The sequence below is a fragment of the Saccoglossus kowalevskii genome, chromosome 4 (assembly GCF_978046115.1).
Source record: "Saccoglossus kowalevskii chromosome 4, keSacKowa6.1, whole genome shotgun sequence".
Taxonomy (NCBI): Eukaryota; Metazoa; Hemichordata; class Enteropneusta; family Harrimaniidae; genus Saccoglossus; species Saccoglossus kowalevskii.
In genome coordinates this window covers 23,559,753-23,575,105 of record NC_140644.1, presented here as the reverse complement: position 1 = coordinate 23,575,105, position 15,353 = coordinate 23,559,753, and the positions used below count along the sequence as shown (strand labels likewise).

The window sequence follows — 15,353 nt, the reverse complement described above, 5'->3', positions numbered from 1 at the left end:
TTTCTAAATTGCGTTTTCTTGCACGTTTGATCAACAAATGGCATCACTCATCGACCTGGGCATAGGAGTCATAATTCAAGCTTGCCGAATGATCGCGAAATGCGCCGAACGTGGGAACTGTAACAAACGATCGGATTGGTTGTAGGCCGATCAAGCCTCCGATTCAAACCAATAGAATTCGCGCTTACATTTTATGTTCCGCCATCTTTGATTTGCATCAAACACGCTGAAAACTACACAAGAAAGGCGTGACAAACAGCAAGAATACGAACGGTCTAGGCGTAAACCACGCACATTCCAAATTAGCTGGCAGGCGGAGTTCAAAGACTGGTTAATTTTTGATAACAACAACAAGGTGATGTATTGCCGGCCTTGTCGAGGATCGTGCAGCAGAATTGATCCTTGTAGAAGCTGAGGCTGACGCCAATGATTGTGAACACAATGCAAAATGCATGTCAGATTCAGAGTCGGCCAGTGATCATGACAGTGTTTTTTCTGAAGATTTTGATGAGTTTAGTAACGATGAAAGAAATGATGATGACCTCTTTGAGGCTGCAGATAATATATCTGATTAATTAGTAAATAAAGGTTTTGCAATTGCAAGCTTGTATTATCCGTTTAGTCTTTGTCTGTTAAATATCAGGGCCTACAGTGAGCTAGAAGGACCTACAGTTTCAATTTGACATACGTCCTTCGGGCCTTGTATGATTTTCATCTAATTTCGAACACTGCCAACGTCGTCTTACCACGAACTCACTACACACTGCATTTTAGCTATTTTTCTTATTTTTTTTCTTTTTAGTATAACATTACATATAATTATCAAAACAACAATTCGATCCGTATTTTTTAATAGATCAGCTTGTAGAAGTTGTTGTGGCATATTGTAGATTTCATATTCTGATGCAAATGTATCGACCAACAAGGCTCACTAGCTTTAAATATAGATTTACAACATTTATAATTCAACATGCGTTCCCTTAAGTTTCACTAGTAATAAACACTGTCACAGCAACAGTAGTGATGCACGTACACATAACACAACGAAAGATGCTCCGATGTGTTTTCATTTTGAACTCATGCTTTTCACGTAATTATAGAATGATTGACGTTATTATTTCAAAGAACAGTCAATTCGGCTAATGTTGATGGCATCAAGTCATACTAAATAAGCTCGCCGCCACTAAGCACCCCTACTGGTTAATGCGAAAACAAAAGTGATGGATGCGTAAATGACAACTCACATCCTAAAGGACAATGCATGTCTACTAATACGAACCATTTGGCGAGCCACATGTAATTTGAACACAGTTCCCCGTCGTTATAAATTAATGATATGGGCAAAAATTATTATAATCACTTGCATTTATTAATCACAGGACAAAAGTGCCCGTGATTTATTAAAGTGATTGGCATAAATAATGTGCATATTATTGAACATAGTGTTAAATAGTAATTAGTATTTAATGAAGAATAAAAAAAAATGCTTTGAATAGATCACAACAACCGAGTAAATATCAGACTCGCATTTTGTGTTTGTGTGCGCGCGTTAAAGGCATTTAACAAGTCTCATTTTATTTTTCCCTGGAATACTGTTGTATCCGCAACCCGATATCTTGCTGTTAGGAACATTATCAAAAGTTGAATGTAGGATAAAAAAACTCAATTCCTTTAGCCCCCCCCCCCCCAACCCCAACCCCAATGAAACTTAATTGATAATCATGGCGTCAGACTACATTCACCATTAACTACAAATTAATAATCGGACAGTAGTATCGCATAGCAGTTGGTTGTCGGGTGGGTGTAAAAAGACTTTACAAAATGTGAGGTGAATGCACCTCATTTGACGCACATGTTTACACTCGGACCAAACAATTTTTTCGTCTTGGATGTGTGTTTTTTCTTTTTCTGTTATTTCCGTCCATGATAGGATAGGGAAAAAAATACAAATACACCAAAAAATGTTTGACTTCATTAAATAAATAAAATCGTTTTTGTAGGATGGAAACTTTTTGAGGCCAAACCACACCCCCACCCCAAACTAAAGCAAATAAGTTTTTTTATCCGACATCGATCTTTTGACGTCGTCCCTTCATAACGTCTAATGCTATATGTTTACATTGGCTGTGAAGGTGACGTTGTTTCGTACTTATTGCACCCCGTTGTACACTTAAGCGGTGGAAGCATAGAAAAGTACAAGTATGCTGTATGCAGTGTTTCAGGTCTTTCTAGAAAATGTACTATTTTGGCGCAAAGTCAGAGTTGACATGTCACAGAATTATTCATGGCCGAGCGTCAAACATATATATAAAGTAATATACATTTTACATTGTATGTTCTATAATATGAGGTTATTACGAGAATACTTCAAAGTATGTACGAAGACAGTACAGCTGGAGTATCGACCGACCCGCGTGGCGTACTGTCTGAGTGCATACTTTGAGGTATTCTCGTTATAACATTATTATTATACTTCCAAGGATACATCATGGGAATGCCGAAATCCAAAAAGTTTAGAACAGAATCAGCGAGCTTCGCTGTGTGGTTACCGATGGCAGCTATGTTTGTTTTTATTATTAGAGGACGCTTATGCGTGTAATCATTCTATATATTGGATTCGCATTTCCTTGTATAGTAGGATGAAAATACCCCGTAAAATACCACACCTGTAACATATGGCGTTGCGGTGACAGATGTATAATAATGTTATTCTTTGTTGAACAGAAAAGACGGCTTTTATACCCTGGTGATTCTACGTCATTAAATCCTGTGTCTATGTCATCGGATCTGCGAAGGTTTACGTCATTGAATCCTGTGTCTATGTCATCGGATCTGCGAAGACGGAACTATTTTCATAGAGTTGCAGTTCTCGAAATGAATAGAATTAAATACAGTCGTTGTCTTGTGGTGTATTAACACGAATACATTCGTCACTATTCTAAATCAAAAACCTTTGTGTATTGGCATCCCAGTGAGTCGACGCTGTACTAAAACACCACGTTCAATGTTGGGTAACGCGCCGTTCATCACCTTGACGTCGCGCCCAATCATAGACGCACAGCAAGCGTATGGATTTTTTTTCTCAGTCGTGTGCAGGACTGTACACTCATTCAGTCAAATTTGGTTGTTGTCGTTTCTATACAAGATGTTTATTATGATAACAGCAAAAATAAAAACGGTACAACTGTGAGCTATTATTTGTACATACACACTCTCAAATTAATATTGTTCGTTTTGAGTCTACGGCTTTTAGAAGTGAACAGTTGATATGTACGTGTGGAACAGGATACACGTACTATTTTCAAAACATATGACATCACCTTTTGATCTCGTACCTCTGTTTACGTATTTTTCACTGATTGGTCCATGTTTTTTTACAGTTATGTGTGTTTCAGTTATTTTAAATATTGTTGTAGTAGACTTTTTAAGCACATTACACGTGCTTACATCTAGTGTATTTTGTCAAAAACATCAGATGTGTGGGTCTATGTAACAATTGTCTTATCCTTTTACATGTATACGCCACGTCGCTGTCAATCAGGCTTGGCCGACAGTGTTGATCGTAAACCCATTAGTGGATTCTCACTCAGTGAAGTATTTGTACCGATCAGTATACATTAAATATGGCCTTTATTTTTTGATAAAGAATCAAAATTGTGTAAACATTCCGTGTGACATGTATTTTTATGAGCGAAAAGACGTCAAGAACCTGGGCAAACGGCAATTATAACAACAAACAGTTGAAGATGTACAGTGAACAACAATTCGTTCTGTATTATTTAAATTGTGGAATATGACAAACATTTCTATATATCAAGGGGTGTTGATGTAAATAAAGACGTCCGACATTCTTATTTCGCTGACAGAATTCATAAGTCGTTGTAAATCTGAGGTCATCTGATTAGGTTGTAAGGCCTTGATTGAATAATAACTGTATATTTATACCTCCTGGCAGTGTTTTGGTAAATTCTAAAGTCTATAAAGTAATTATAGAATGATTGATTTATACAGACCGTTATTATCTCAAAATCAAAATCAATTCGGCAAATGTTGATGGCATCAAGTCATACTAAATACATTGTAAGCTCGCCGCCATCAAGCATCCATACTGGTTAATGCGTAAATGACAACTCACATCCTAGTGAACAATGCATGTCTACTAATAATAACCATTTGGCGAGCCACGTGTTATTTGCGCACAGTTCCCCATCGTTATGAATTAATGATATAGGCAAAATTATTATAATCATAGGACAAACAGTGTTTCCGTGATCTTAAAGTGATTGACATAAATAATGCACATATTATTGAACATTGTGTCAAGTAGTAATTAGTATTTAATGAATAATAAAAAAAACGCTTTGAATAGATCACAACAACCGAGTAAATAGCATTTTGTGTGCGCGCGCTTAACACGTCTCGTTCTATTCACACGCAGAAACGACGTTCATACACAATCATGTAATAACAATCACGAGAATATGCTACATAAACATACTTTGACCAAACCTCTTTGGGTGAATAATCGAATTCATCGGTAATTTGCTTTGATGGTGTTGCTGATAATGGAAATATACAGTTTACGCTCGGTAATCATACGCTATTTTTCCCTAGAGAACGCTATAAGATACTTCCGCTTACTGTTAATAACGTCTGAATGCTATATTTGTACATAGGCTGTGAAGGTGACATGGTTTCGTACCTATTGTATCCCGATGCACACTGCCGCGGTGGAAGCATAGGAAAGTACCAGTATGATATGTGTGCTTTATGTGTTTCAGGCCATTCTAGAAAATTTACTGCTTTGGCGCATAGCGGAGTTGACATGTCATAACATCTTTCAAGCCGTAGGGTCAAACATATATATAAAATAATATGTTTTTACATTGTAACTATGTTTCTATAATGTTATCACAAGCCAAGTAATTCCAAGTTGAAGAGAAAATACGGCTTTATACCCAGGTAGTTCTACGTCATTGAATCCTGTGTCTATGTCATCGGTTCTGCGAAGAAGGAACTATTTTCATAGAGTTACAATTCTCTAAATGAATATAAATAATAGCAGTTGTTGCCTTTAAACGTGAACACGAAGACATTCGTTACAATTCTAAATCCAAAACCTGTGTGTATTTGCATCCCAGTGAGTCGCCGCTGTACTAATTAAGCAGCGCGCTCATTGGCTAATGAGTCATTCATACACATGTTGGTATGTTCGCTTTCGCTAGTTTGTTGCTAATTACAAAAAAAACTAAACTGCAAATATTCGAAATCTGATAATATTTTGCTCGTTTATATCTGCCGGATTGACATCCGAGTGGCATATAAATTACCATAATGCCAATGTGGTCGTCGGAAGATTGTCATACAGTTCTGTCAAACATGAAATGTAGTTCTATGTAAAACTGCATTCGCACATGAAATATGGGCACAAAATGTCTGCTGCCAAAAATACATAAAAAAAATAGATTTTTATTTTCGAATTACGTAATGTCTGTGTTGACATTCCAATGTTATTTCGAAGTAATTATATGATGTATTCCAACATCGATTCAATGACGCCTTTGCCGTAGGATAATGATGAAGTTGAACGTTGTAACAATTAACAAATACAATTGAATTGCAACTACATTTCAACGTTTAGGGCCAGGCGTTATGTCAACTTAATTTGGCTGCTATGATCCCGCCTATCTAGAATCTTAGGATTGTGCCTTTAGCTGAAGATTCAAATAAAAACAGTGCAATACTTGAAACAATACTTAACATGGTAAACAGGAATTGATAAGCGTAGTAAACTACGTCACGAACCAATATATGTATCCAATTGACATGCCACGATTTGTATTACGTAATATACCATTGTGATGTTTTAAGTTTATATTGAGCAGTTTTCAGCAATTGAATTATGTTTTGTATCATGTGTTCTAAACCAATACATTTACACATATAAATAATTTTTATTTTAATTTGAGAGACCAGTGCAATACTGTAAAATACTTTATTTTCTTGGAATCAATTCAGTGAAAATAAAATCCAGCGAATATACCATTTTTCCTATTTTTGACATACAAATTCCTCACAAATCAGTGAAAATATATTCCATACAAACACCCAAAAGGTCTTTTCAGTGAAAATTAATTCCAGCTAAAATAAAGTATTTTACAGTAGGATCGCTGGGCTAATGCCCGGTAACCCGGTACCATTGTATTTCCTACAATCTAACGTTTTTGTAATATTCGTATAATGGGCAACAACGATTCGTTTCCAGAGAATGATTATATAGACCGGCACAGCACAATCACCAATATGCGGATTTCATCGGTCCCATTTCCTCAACCTTACAAGCCGTTGAATGAATGAAACTCTCATTTTCACGTAGAATTCATGATATAACTCAGTATACATTAAATATGGTCTTTATTTGTTGATAATTAATCAAAGTTGAACTGTGTAAACCTTCCGTGTGACATGTATTTTTATGAGCGAAAAGACGTCAAGAAAGTAACTATAACAACAAACAGTTATACAGGAAATTACAATTTTTTGGCATTTCGCATATCTGTATTATTTAAAATGTGGAATATAACAAACATTTCTATACATCAAGGGGTGATGATGTAAGAAGCCCAACATTCTAATTTCGCTGACAAAATTCATATGTGATTGGAAATCTGAGGTCATCTGATTAGGTTGTAAGGCCTTGATTGAATAATAGCTATATATTTATACCTCCTGGCAGTGTTTTGATAGATTTTGTCTCATTTTATGCATACAAATGAAAATTGGTGACAACTATGTAATGAATAAATACTTTAAGTAACGATAAATGATGTACATGTACATGGACCTGGTATACATATGTACGTCAATCTCAAGTCAATTTAATTGTTGGTATATTTGGCAATATTTTGTTTTGTGTGGATTATACATTAATTGATTAGCAAATATTATCATTCAGGTTATTTCATTATAATTTTTGTCTCGATAGAACAATCCAATGAAAACATGTTTGGTGAATAGCAAATTTACTTAACAGCTTGATACTACAAACATATATAATGGTGTATCTCATTTGGAGTATATATATCAATTTAATCTATAATAATTCATCAATAAATATGCCATTGTTTCCAAAAACGTCATATATAAAAGACACTCGCCTGCTGTTATAGCCTCCAATTCATTCGTGTTCGGTGGTGTTTCAAATTGCAACCACACTTCTACGAATGAACAGCATATAATGAAATATAATTATCAATTCGCCAAAAAAGTGTTTAACATGATCTTTATCTTATACTAGAAAGACAAATATATATACAAAGCAAACAATCATTTTATGATAAATGATCTGTGTGAATTATCATATTTTGATTCATTCATCTCATGAAACCTTCATATAAAGTCACAGCATGGTATGTCGTTATACAAAATGCCGCTCCATGCGTAAGCGGTAAATTCGCTGTATGACCTATATTCACTTATATGACTGACCTGGCAAACAGACTAGAACAACAACAAAGTGTGGGGTAGACTTGATATTCTATTTTATCTTGCATTGCAGTTGTAGTACTAATACTCTCGACCAACAACACACTTCCAAATCTATATTAAAATGGCTTGGGAGGAACACCAGTTTAATTTAATCTGTGGTTCAGTGTTCTGTATTTTCTCGAAAAAACAACATTATGTACAACTAAGAACTTCTTATCCAGCCTATATTGTATGAGATCGTCAAGCCCACGTTGCTTTTGTTTTATCTTCGTGATTTAACATGAGATTAAAACCAGTTTGATCAGTAGTTGTCAAACCTCTATCACTGTCTCTATTTTATCGCTGACATTGTGCTCTGTAGTCGGTATAGCACGTATAACATGTAGTTACAAGTGAGGGCGTCAACGGCATTTCTAACTAGCATATCAAAATATTTTAATCGATTCATCATGATATATAGATATAATTACTATGGTAAAGTAATAAACAGTACAGTAATGAAGTCGATGTAAAAGTGTCTTTTTGCAGGAAAATTTCTTCCTATACCTTAATTATCGTCATTATATATGTTTATTACGAGTTACTGCAATGAGTATAAAACCAGTAATTTTAAAGTTCGCAAAGATTGAAGTTAGAATAATTTGAAACGTAATATTTGAAGATATGCTTTCTTGAAATCGGGATTCATTGCATAAAGCATTGGGTTAATAGCTGAATTTAAAAACACAAATATTGCTGCCAATTCAAGGGATCTTGCGTTAAACCGTTGATTTTGCTTGGACATCACAAGTGTCGCTGTGACGATGTATGGCAGCCACATTATCAGAAAAATCAACACCAAGACTCCAGTGTTCACCAAACGTCGAATATCCCCAGATGGATTGAATAAATATACACTAGTTGGTGACATACTTCCTTGATTTACGATTCTCCTACGTTGTTTCCGAGCTTCTATTAAAATACTAATGCTAGAAAATAGCATTATCGTCATGGTAACCATGGCCATAATTGGACCCGAAACAGTGACCGACGTAGACTCCAGATAAATACAATGATCCTCGATAACATGATAGAATGGATGGATGATATTTGGGATGACTATGACGATAATTATTGGTATCACCCAAGAACATAGTATTGCAGTCTTGACTCGTATGGCAGTAACTCTCATGTGATAACACAATGGCGATGTGATGTAGATGTATCGATCCAGACTTACCAGTGCCATTGACATAAACGAGCACGCAAACACAGTTGGCTGAATCGCAGATAGAATCCAACAGTAAATCGATCCATAGAAAAACGGATTGTAAATTAAGCATTGGTACACTAAATTTACAAATCCTGTAACAAAGTCATTGATCGAAAGGTTGAGTATGAAATAATTAGCGACGCGTTCTCGTAAGTTGTACGAAGAAATAAACGCCAGCACAACCATAGTATTGGTGAACATACAGACCGCACTGATGCAGATATACAGTTTACGTATCACTTGGTATTCTCGGGTCACCTCTTCGTAATCATACGATAACGATGAAGAACTGCTACTGTCGTTCATGATTATTTCTAGGCTGTTCAACTAACACATGCCGGTGTTTTCTCGAGGCTGATGCAGACGCTTTTTATACGGTAACGACAATGACAGGCAATACGTCCTTGATAACCCCATGTACTTCTTCACGATGAACAATTTATAAATGTTCCAAAACATTCAGCGCCAGACCATTCTACCTTCAATGTGATAATTAATTAATGTTTCGGGTTAATGTATATTCGGTGTGAATGTGAACCATTATACGTAAAATTCGATGAATGAACTTCCCTATACTATTGTACCATTGCCATTAGTACACCGTGCGTCACTTTTATCATATGGGTAAGCGTTAATAATAACAAACACAGTTAAAGATGACAGAGAAATATTAATCAAATTGTGGCATATAATATATAGTTTATAATAAAAGTACACAACATTAATATGTTATCAGCATATGACATGATATTAACAGTGATATTCACGCACTAATGGCAAGATAACAATTGTGTACAGTCTGAAAATCACTTTAACATCCGATATAACGGATTATTATTTTTGAAATTCTACTTATCACATATATCCGGTTTGCAGCTTTTGGTCAACAAAACTATACATCAAATTTGCAATTTGTGTAACTACAGGGACACTGTTTACCGCGGATACTGCCTGTGGTTGAACTAAAAAGTATCTATTTTATTTTTGGTCGACTTTCCCACGGCCTCCACATGCCTCAAATGTAGTTGGCACGTTAATGATAGCTTGGTGATGCATTTCTCCAAAATAAATGTATTAATCTTTTTATGTATGTATTTTGAAAATAAACAAGTTCAACATTTTATTTTTGGACTTGAGAGAATACTACTCACAATAGAAAGAATACGTACCTACATTTATAAAAGATCCGGTTCCAAATATATTTGTATCGGGGTACATCCAAATAGCTTCCAATCTATATGTCTATATAATAGCAATAAAGTAATTATCTATACACTGTTGTTGGGATGCATGTATCCATACTTTAAAAGTAATACAGTAATACAAACACTCATATAACACTATTATCAGTGATATGACATTTCATTTCGGCTCCTATACTGTTAATTACAAATGAATTGTATGTAACGTCGTGGAAAGCGGTTTCATCACGCTTAAATACAACGCCTGTGTTATATTGTAAAATTACAATAACCACACCTAGACAAACCTCTATCCTCTAGGTAGTATAGTAATACCCAATAGAAACCGACTCCACAATACACACAAACTATGCTGTAAGTATCAATTGATAGCACATGAACCAACGCTAGTATTAACAATCCCAACAACTTTTAACAATCCAGTTACTAATGACAGTAAAGTAACATTAAATTTCACTGGCTGTGCTTGTTACCTAGACATTAAATTTGTCCGGCACTGTACATACTCACACTAACTCTATCTCTATTCCCAACATTACTTAATATCACAGTGAACTAGCTTTTTAATGTTTTCATCTCCAATTTATAAAAGTTTACATTGTTACACAGAATTAAATATGCAAATAAGATGTATTTCACAATTGTGAACGGAAATGACTTGGGATGAATATGATTGGATTTCAAAAATAAATTATTAAAATATTGACGTGAGGTAACATAACCCCCCAAAAATTATACGTATACGTTGAAAACTATCTTAGAAAACTTATTTATTTATGGTATTGATGGAAGTCATGAAAAGCTTTAAGTTTATATTGTAATATTCAAATGAAAAAAATAAAATATTATTGTATCTCATAGCCGTACCAGTCAATATATTCACATATTGACCGTAGCTACTCGGTATCTACTTAATGATTATGGATTATAAATACATACAATCCATTGGAATTATGATGAAACATCTATTTGTGAATGTGGGATGCTCCGAATGTTGTCATTGGAAGCGGGAGCGGTCTTGCAGCCATTTACAAAATGTTTGTTGTATTCGGTTTTATTCAACCCCTCGTACAGGATTGTTAACTTCGGCTTCGCCTTGGTCAACTATCTGCGCCATTGTGTGTACACAATTGTGGTTTCATTGTTCCTGGGGTTGAATATGCAAATTGTTTCCGATCTATGTCCATTGTTGTATGATCAAAATGATTTCAGGTCGCCGAGCGACATGCACAATAACAGCAGTATTCATCTGTTACATACTTCAATTTAATGCTAAACTTCTGGTTAATGTTAGATTTGATTTCAGACAACTTTATCTGTTTATTATCTATATAGTATACAGAAGAGCCACTGTCATAACGACCGTGGGTTAATTAGAAAGACCTGAATTTCACTCTAAATGGAGAGACTAAAGTTTTAAAATCTTTTGCAATATACAGTGCAGTGTGGACTACATTGAACAGCATTTTTTCTTGTCTACCTATCTCGGTTGCTGCGTGCATGTGTTATGTAGTTCCTATTGCGCAGATGAACAATTGGCTGGGAATAAGTTCAGAAAACACGACCTGGACGCCACGGCACATTCAAATATTAATCGTCTGCCTGGCTCAGTTGGTAAGAGTGATTACTCCACAGCTGATCAAAAACAGAAGACGTTGTTTAAGTTCCAGCTCTTGTCACTGAAACAAAATATCTGTTTTGAAGTAATTTGCAATATGGCGCACGTTCACCGTTCACTGGAGAAAACAAAATAAAAGGCATACGTAAAACAATAGCGAAAATGCAAACACAAATTAAAAACTACCTATAACTACCTACCTCTCGATCAATCACAATGCTCCATTGCCGGATTTTATGTCAAATCTGCTTGTTTTCAAAAGTGTTCTAGAACTTGTATATGTACCTTCTCGAAGAGTTCATACGTCCTTGTTCCCACAGTGTTTTGATCCTTGAGTTATATCAAATGCAAAAACAGAAGTTTTACTGTGTTAAAAAGAAATTGTTTACGTACAAAGGACTAGGATCTCACAGAACGGCGGAAGACAAACAGGCTGTTTGTCTGGAACAAGATGTCCTGTATTGGCTATTGGACGACATTATTTTACTAGTTAAATAGTAAGTATTGTGTCCATTATGCAGATAATGCAATGCATATAAGGTGGACCTGCCACAATTTCAGTATGCAAATTGTGTGTATGTGTGGGTGTGTGTGTGTGTGAGAACAATGACTACACATTCGAAAAGGTCAATGCCCACGCACACAGGTACTCATTCACGCATTTCGTAGTAAATTATTTATTAACAATAGTCATTATCAATCATCGTATCTCGCAATATGTTTTGGGGCATTGCGAATATGTACATTATGAATATGCAAAGGATTATGCACGACTGGGGTGCATTCTTTCACATACTTGATCGACACGAGGGGCAACTTAAAATGCGTCAACTAAAACTGTTTGTACTGACCAATCATGTTCGATTAATTGTGTTGATATAAATGTATACACGTGTTTCGAGCTTTGTTTTAATTGTTCAAATAGCATTTACATATTATGTAACTCTGCGAAATAGCTATGACCACATTTTGAACGTGTCAAAATTCAAAAAACGACCAATAATATCGAATTCCTGGTAGGTCCTTTTAGCTTAAAGTTTCGAGTTCGAACCCGAATAGGGGCGTTGCGTCTATTCCCATAACTTCACACTTTGGTATAAATATATTGAAGTCACAGACTCTAGAATTCACATGAATGTTGACTTTGTAAAAAGATGGCGGGTGGGCTATATCTAGATAATGTCTTACACTGAGACAATCGGTCTGGGTATGCCCAACGCCAACTAATAGCCTGATCACGGGCAGTGACAATCGCTGCTTAGCGGCTTTATTTTTTATTTATTCATTTTTCTTCATTGCACTACCTTGGAAGTACTATTTAAGGTGTGTTTGTTGAACATATGGAAATGTGTATAACGGTTACATATGTTGTTTGTATGTCAAACAATAACGCTCGTAAAATGGGGCGGTGTTCATCACATGTTAATTGCAACTGCGTTTATTGAACAGTGAGTGTGGTGTGGTAGGTAGCACGTCTGTCTTCAGGCGAAGCAATAGACGGGATCGCTAGTTCAAACTCCTTGTTTATAATATTTGTTTATTTAAAGGTACAATTAAATAAGTGATTCAATTGAACCTTGACTACATAGCTGTATACGTTATTTGTGATGTGCGAGATTTGACTTTATTATCATTATCCACAATATGTCATGTTAAATTGCCGTTGTTGGCGAAGTGTGTTTGGCGTGGTAGGTAGCGAGTTTGCAACTGTGGCGAGGCGATTGCCGTGATCACGAGTATGAATCCCGTCTTTCATATTGTAATATATGTCTGTTTGTTTCGTGTGTACAATGCATTATTATTGATGGAAACATTACGATGATTATACCAAACAAATAGATAATTTTTATCCTTTATCGCAGGTTTATGGTTGATTTGTTTTCTATTAGTTCCTATATGACAATCATATTACACAAAGTGGGGTATTAATTGTTAATATCATTAGTTGGAGCTCATCGAAAGAAGCAGCATAGAGTTTGCATATTCCACAAGCATGATGGAGCTAAATGAGACACGTAATGAAACTGCAACATTGAATTATGGTACTTCCAAATCACCGATGCCGTGGAGTTCAGAAATGTTGACTACTCATCTCCCATTTGAAGAGCCGCCGTTAATATCCATATGGACGGCAATAGCAGGTAGTGCTCTAGGCCTAGCTATAATTCTAGGAAATGTTGTCGTCATATTACTTTTTACGAGAGTTAGAAGTCTTCGGAAACTATCAAATTTATTCATTCTCAATCTAGCTGTTTCAGATCTTCTAGTCGGTTTGATGTCGACTACTGTGTTCACTATGTACAACGTAATAGGAAAGTGGCCGTTCAGTCGTTTAGTTTGTGATATATGGCTCACTATAGATTACACTGTCTGCAGTGTATCGCTGTTTGCCATATTGGCTATAACTGTGGATCGATACATTGCATTAGTTGATCCAATACGACATTTAACTCGGATCAACAAACGACAGGTTTGGACAACAATATGTCTGACATGGATAGTAGCATTTGTGATATACGGGCTACCTAACTTTCTGTGGCCTCGGTTCCAACGTGAATACAGTACTTCTGAAGAAGAGTGTGTTATTGCATATTTGGACGTTACATGGTTTATAATCTTGCAGACAATATTAGGATATTGGATACCATTATTTGTTGTATTCGCACTGTATATCAAAATATATCAAGTGGCTACTAAGACTGCACACAAAAGAGTAAGCCGGATTGACAATGCCGGTGCACAGTCCACGAACCCAACATGTAAGGCACATGAACACCGGACGTTCAAGGGTGTGGAAAACAGAACGGAGCCTAATAAAGAATTGCCAGATTGCACAGACTTAAATAATGCCTCTAGCAGTGAAATTGGAGTTATGAATCCCGCATTTTCTAAGGATGGAGATATTTTCGAAACAGGAAGGCCACAAGACAGTACAATCGTTCCGTTCGATGGCAGTGGTGACTTAAATGACAAGCAATGCTGCACCACGGACGATGCAGTAAAAAATCAATTTCACGTTTTTTCTGAACAAGACAGATCAGGATTTGCAACTCACATTGATGATGCGATCTCAGCGAATAAAGTCACCCCTTCAAAAGAAGCCAGTGATACAGTGGAGCTACACGGTAGGTCAGAATCAATTACTACGCTGAATTATCCTGATCATGTATTTGAACTAGATGACATGCAAACCGGTCGACGCGAAGATAAAATGTCTGCGGCCTACGTTGGACAATCTAAAACTGTTGTGAATACAGCGCACAATATGGCAAAAAGAACTACTAAAACTAATGAAAGTAAAACATTCCGCACTGTCACTACATTACTAGCAGCAATTGTGTGTTGCTGGATGCCGTACCACATAGTTGCCATTGTGATTACCTTATGTCCAAAATGCATTCATCCTGATGTGTTTAAAGTGGTCTACTGGATGTACTTCACAAACAGTGCAATTAATCCTGTATGTTACGCACTTGCTAATCCTATGATGCGAAAAGCGCTGAAAAAACTCATCTTTGAACGCAAACTAGCTTAGATAAATGTAGTCAAGACTAGTCAAGTGTGACGCAACCCCATAAGTCGAATGGCGCATTTGTTATAAATATCAAGGAAATATCAAGTGCTGGGAAAATGACACAGGAAAAAATGCTTATTTACAGGGCGGTCGTCGCTGAATATACATATTTGATTCCAAAAATAACAAAATAATGATGGCCGCTAGCTACCAGAAAACCATAAAGAAATCTTGGAAAATGCAATTTAAAGAAAACTAACCTAACAAGAATGTTAAAAT

The 15,353-nt window shown here is 35.9% G+C and overlaps 2 protein-coding genes across 2 annotated transcripts; one reads left to right on the top strand and one right to left on the bottom strand.

The window, feature by feature from the left end:
* Positions 1–8,119: 8,119 nt before the first annotated feature.
* Positions 8,120–9,046, bottom strand: LOC102806437 (histamine H2 receptor-like). Its single transcript, XM_006815763.1, has one exon. The coding sequence runs from the start codon at positions 9,044–9,046 to the stop codon at positions 8,120–8,122; it is 927 nt and encodes a 308-aa protein (XP_006815826.1).
* A 4,510-nt stretch (positions 9,047–13,556) lies between these two features.
* Positions 13,557–15,095, top strand: LOC102806551 (muscarinic acetylcholine receptor M2-like). Its single transcript, XM_006815764.1, has one exon. It carries the CDS (start codon positions 13,557–13,559, stop codon positions 15,093–15,095), a length of 1,539 nt encoding a protein of 512 aa, XP_006815827.1.
* The last annotated feature ends 258 nt before the right edge of the window (positions 15,096–15,353 follow it).

Coding starts and splice junctions, on each gene's coding strand:
- LOC102806551 (XM_006815764.1), top strand. CDS start 13,557: ATGGAGCTAAATGAGACACGTAATGAAACTGCAACATTGAATTATGGT.
- LOC102806437 (XM_006815763.1), bottom strand. CDS start 9,046: ATGAACGACAGTAGCAGTTCTTCATCGTTATCGTATGATTACGAAGAG.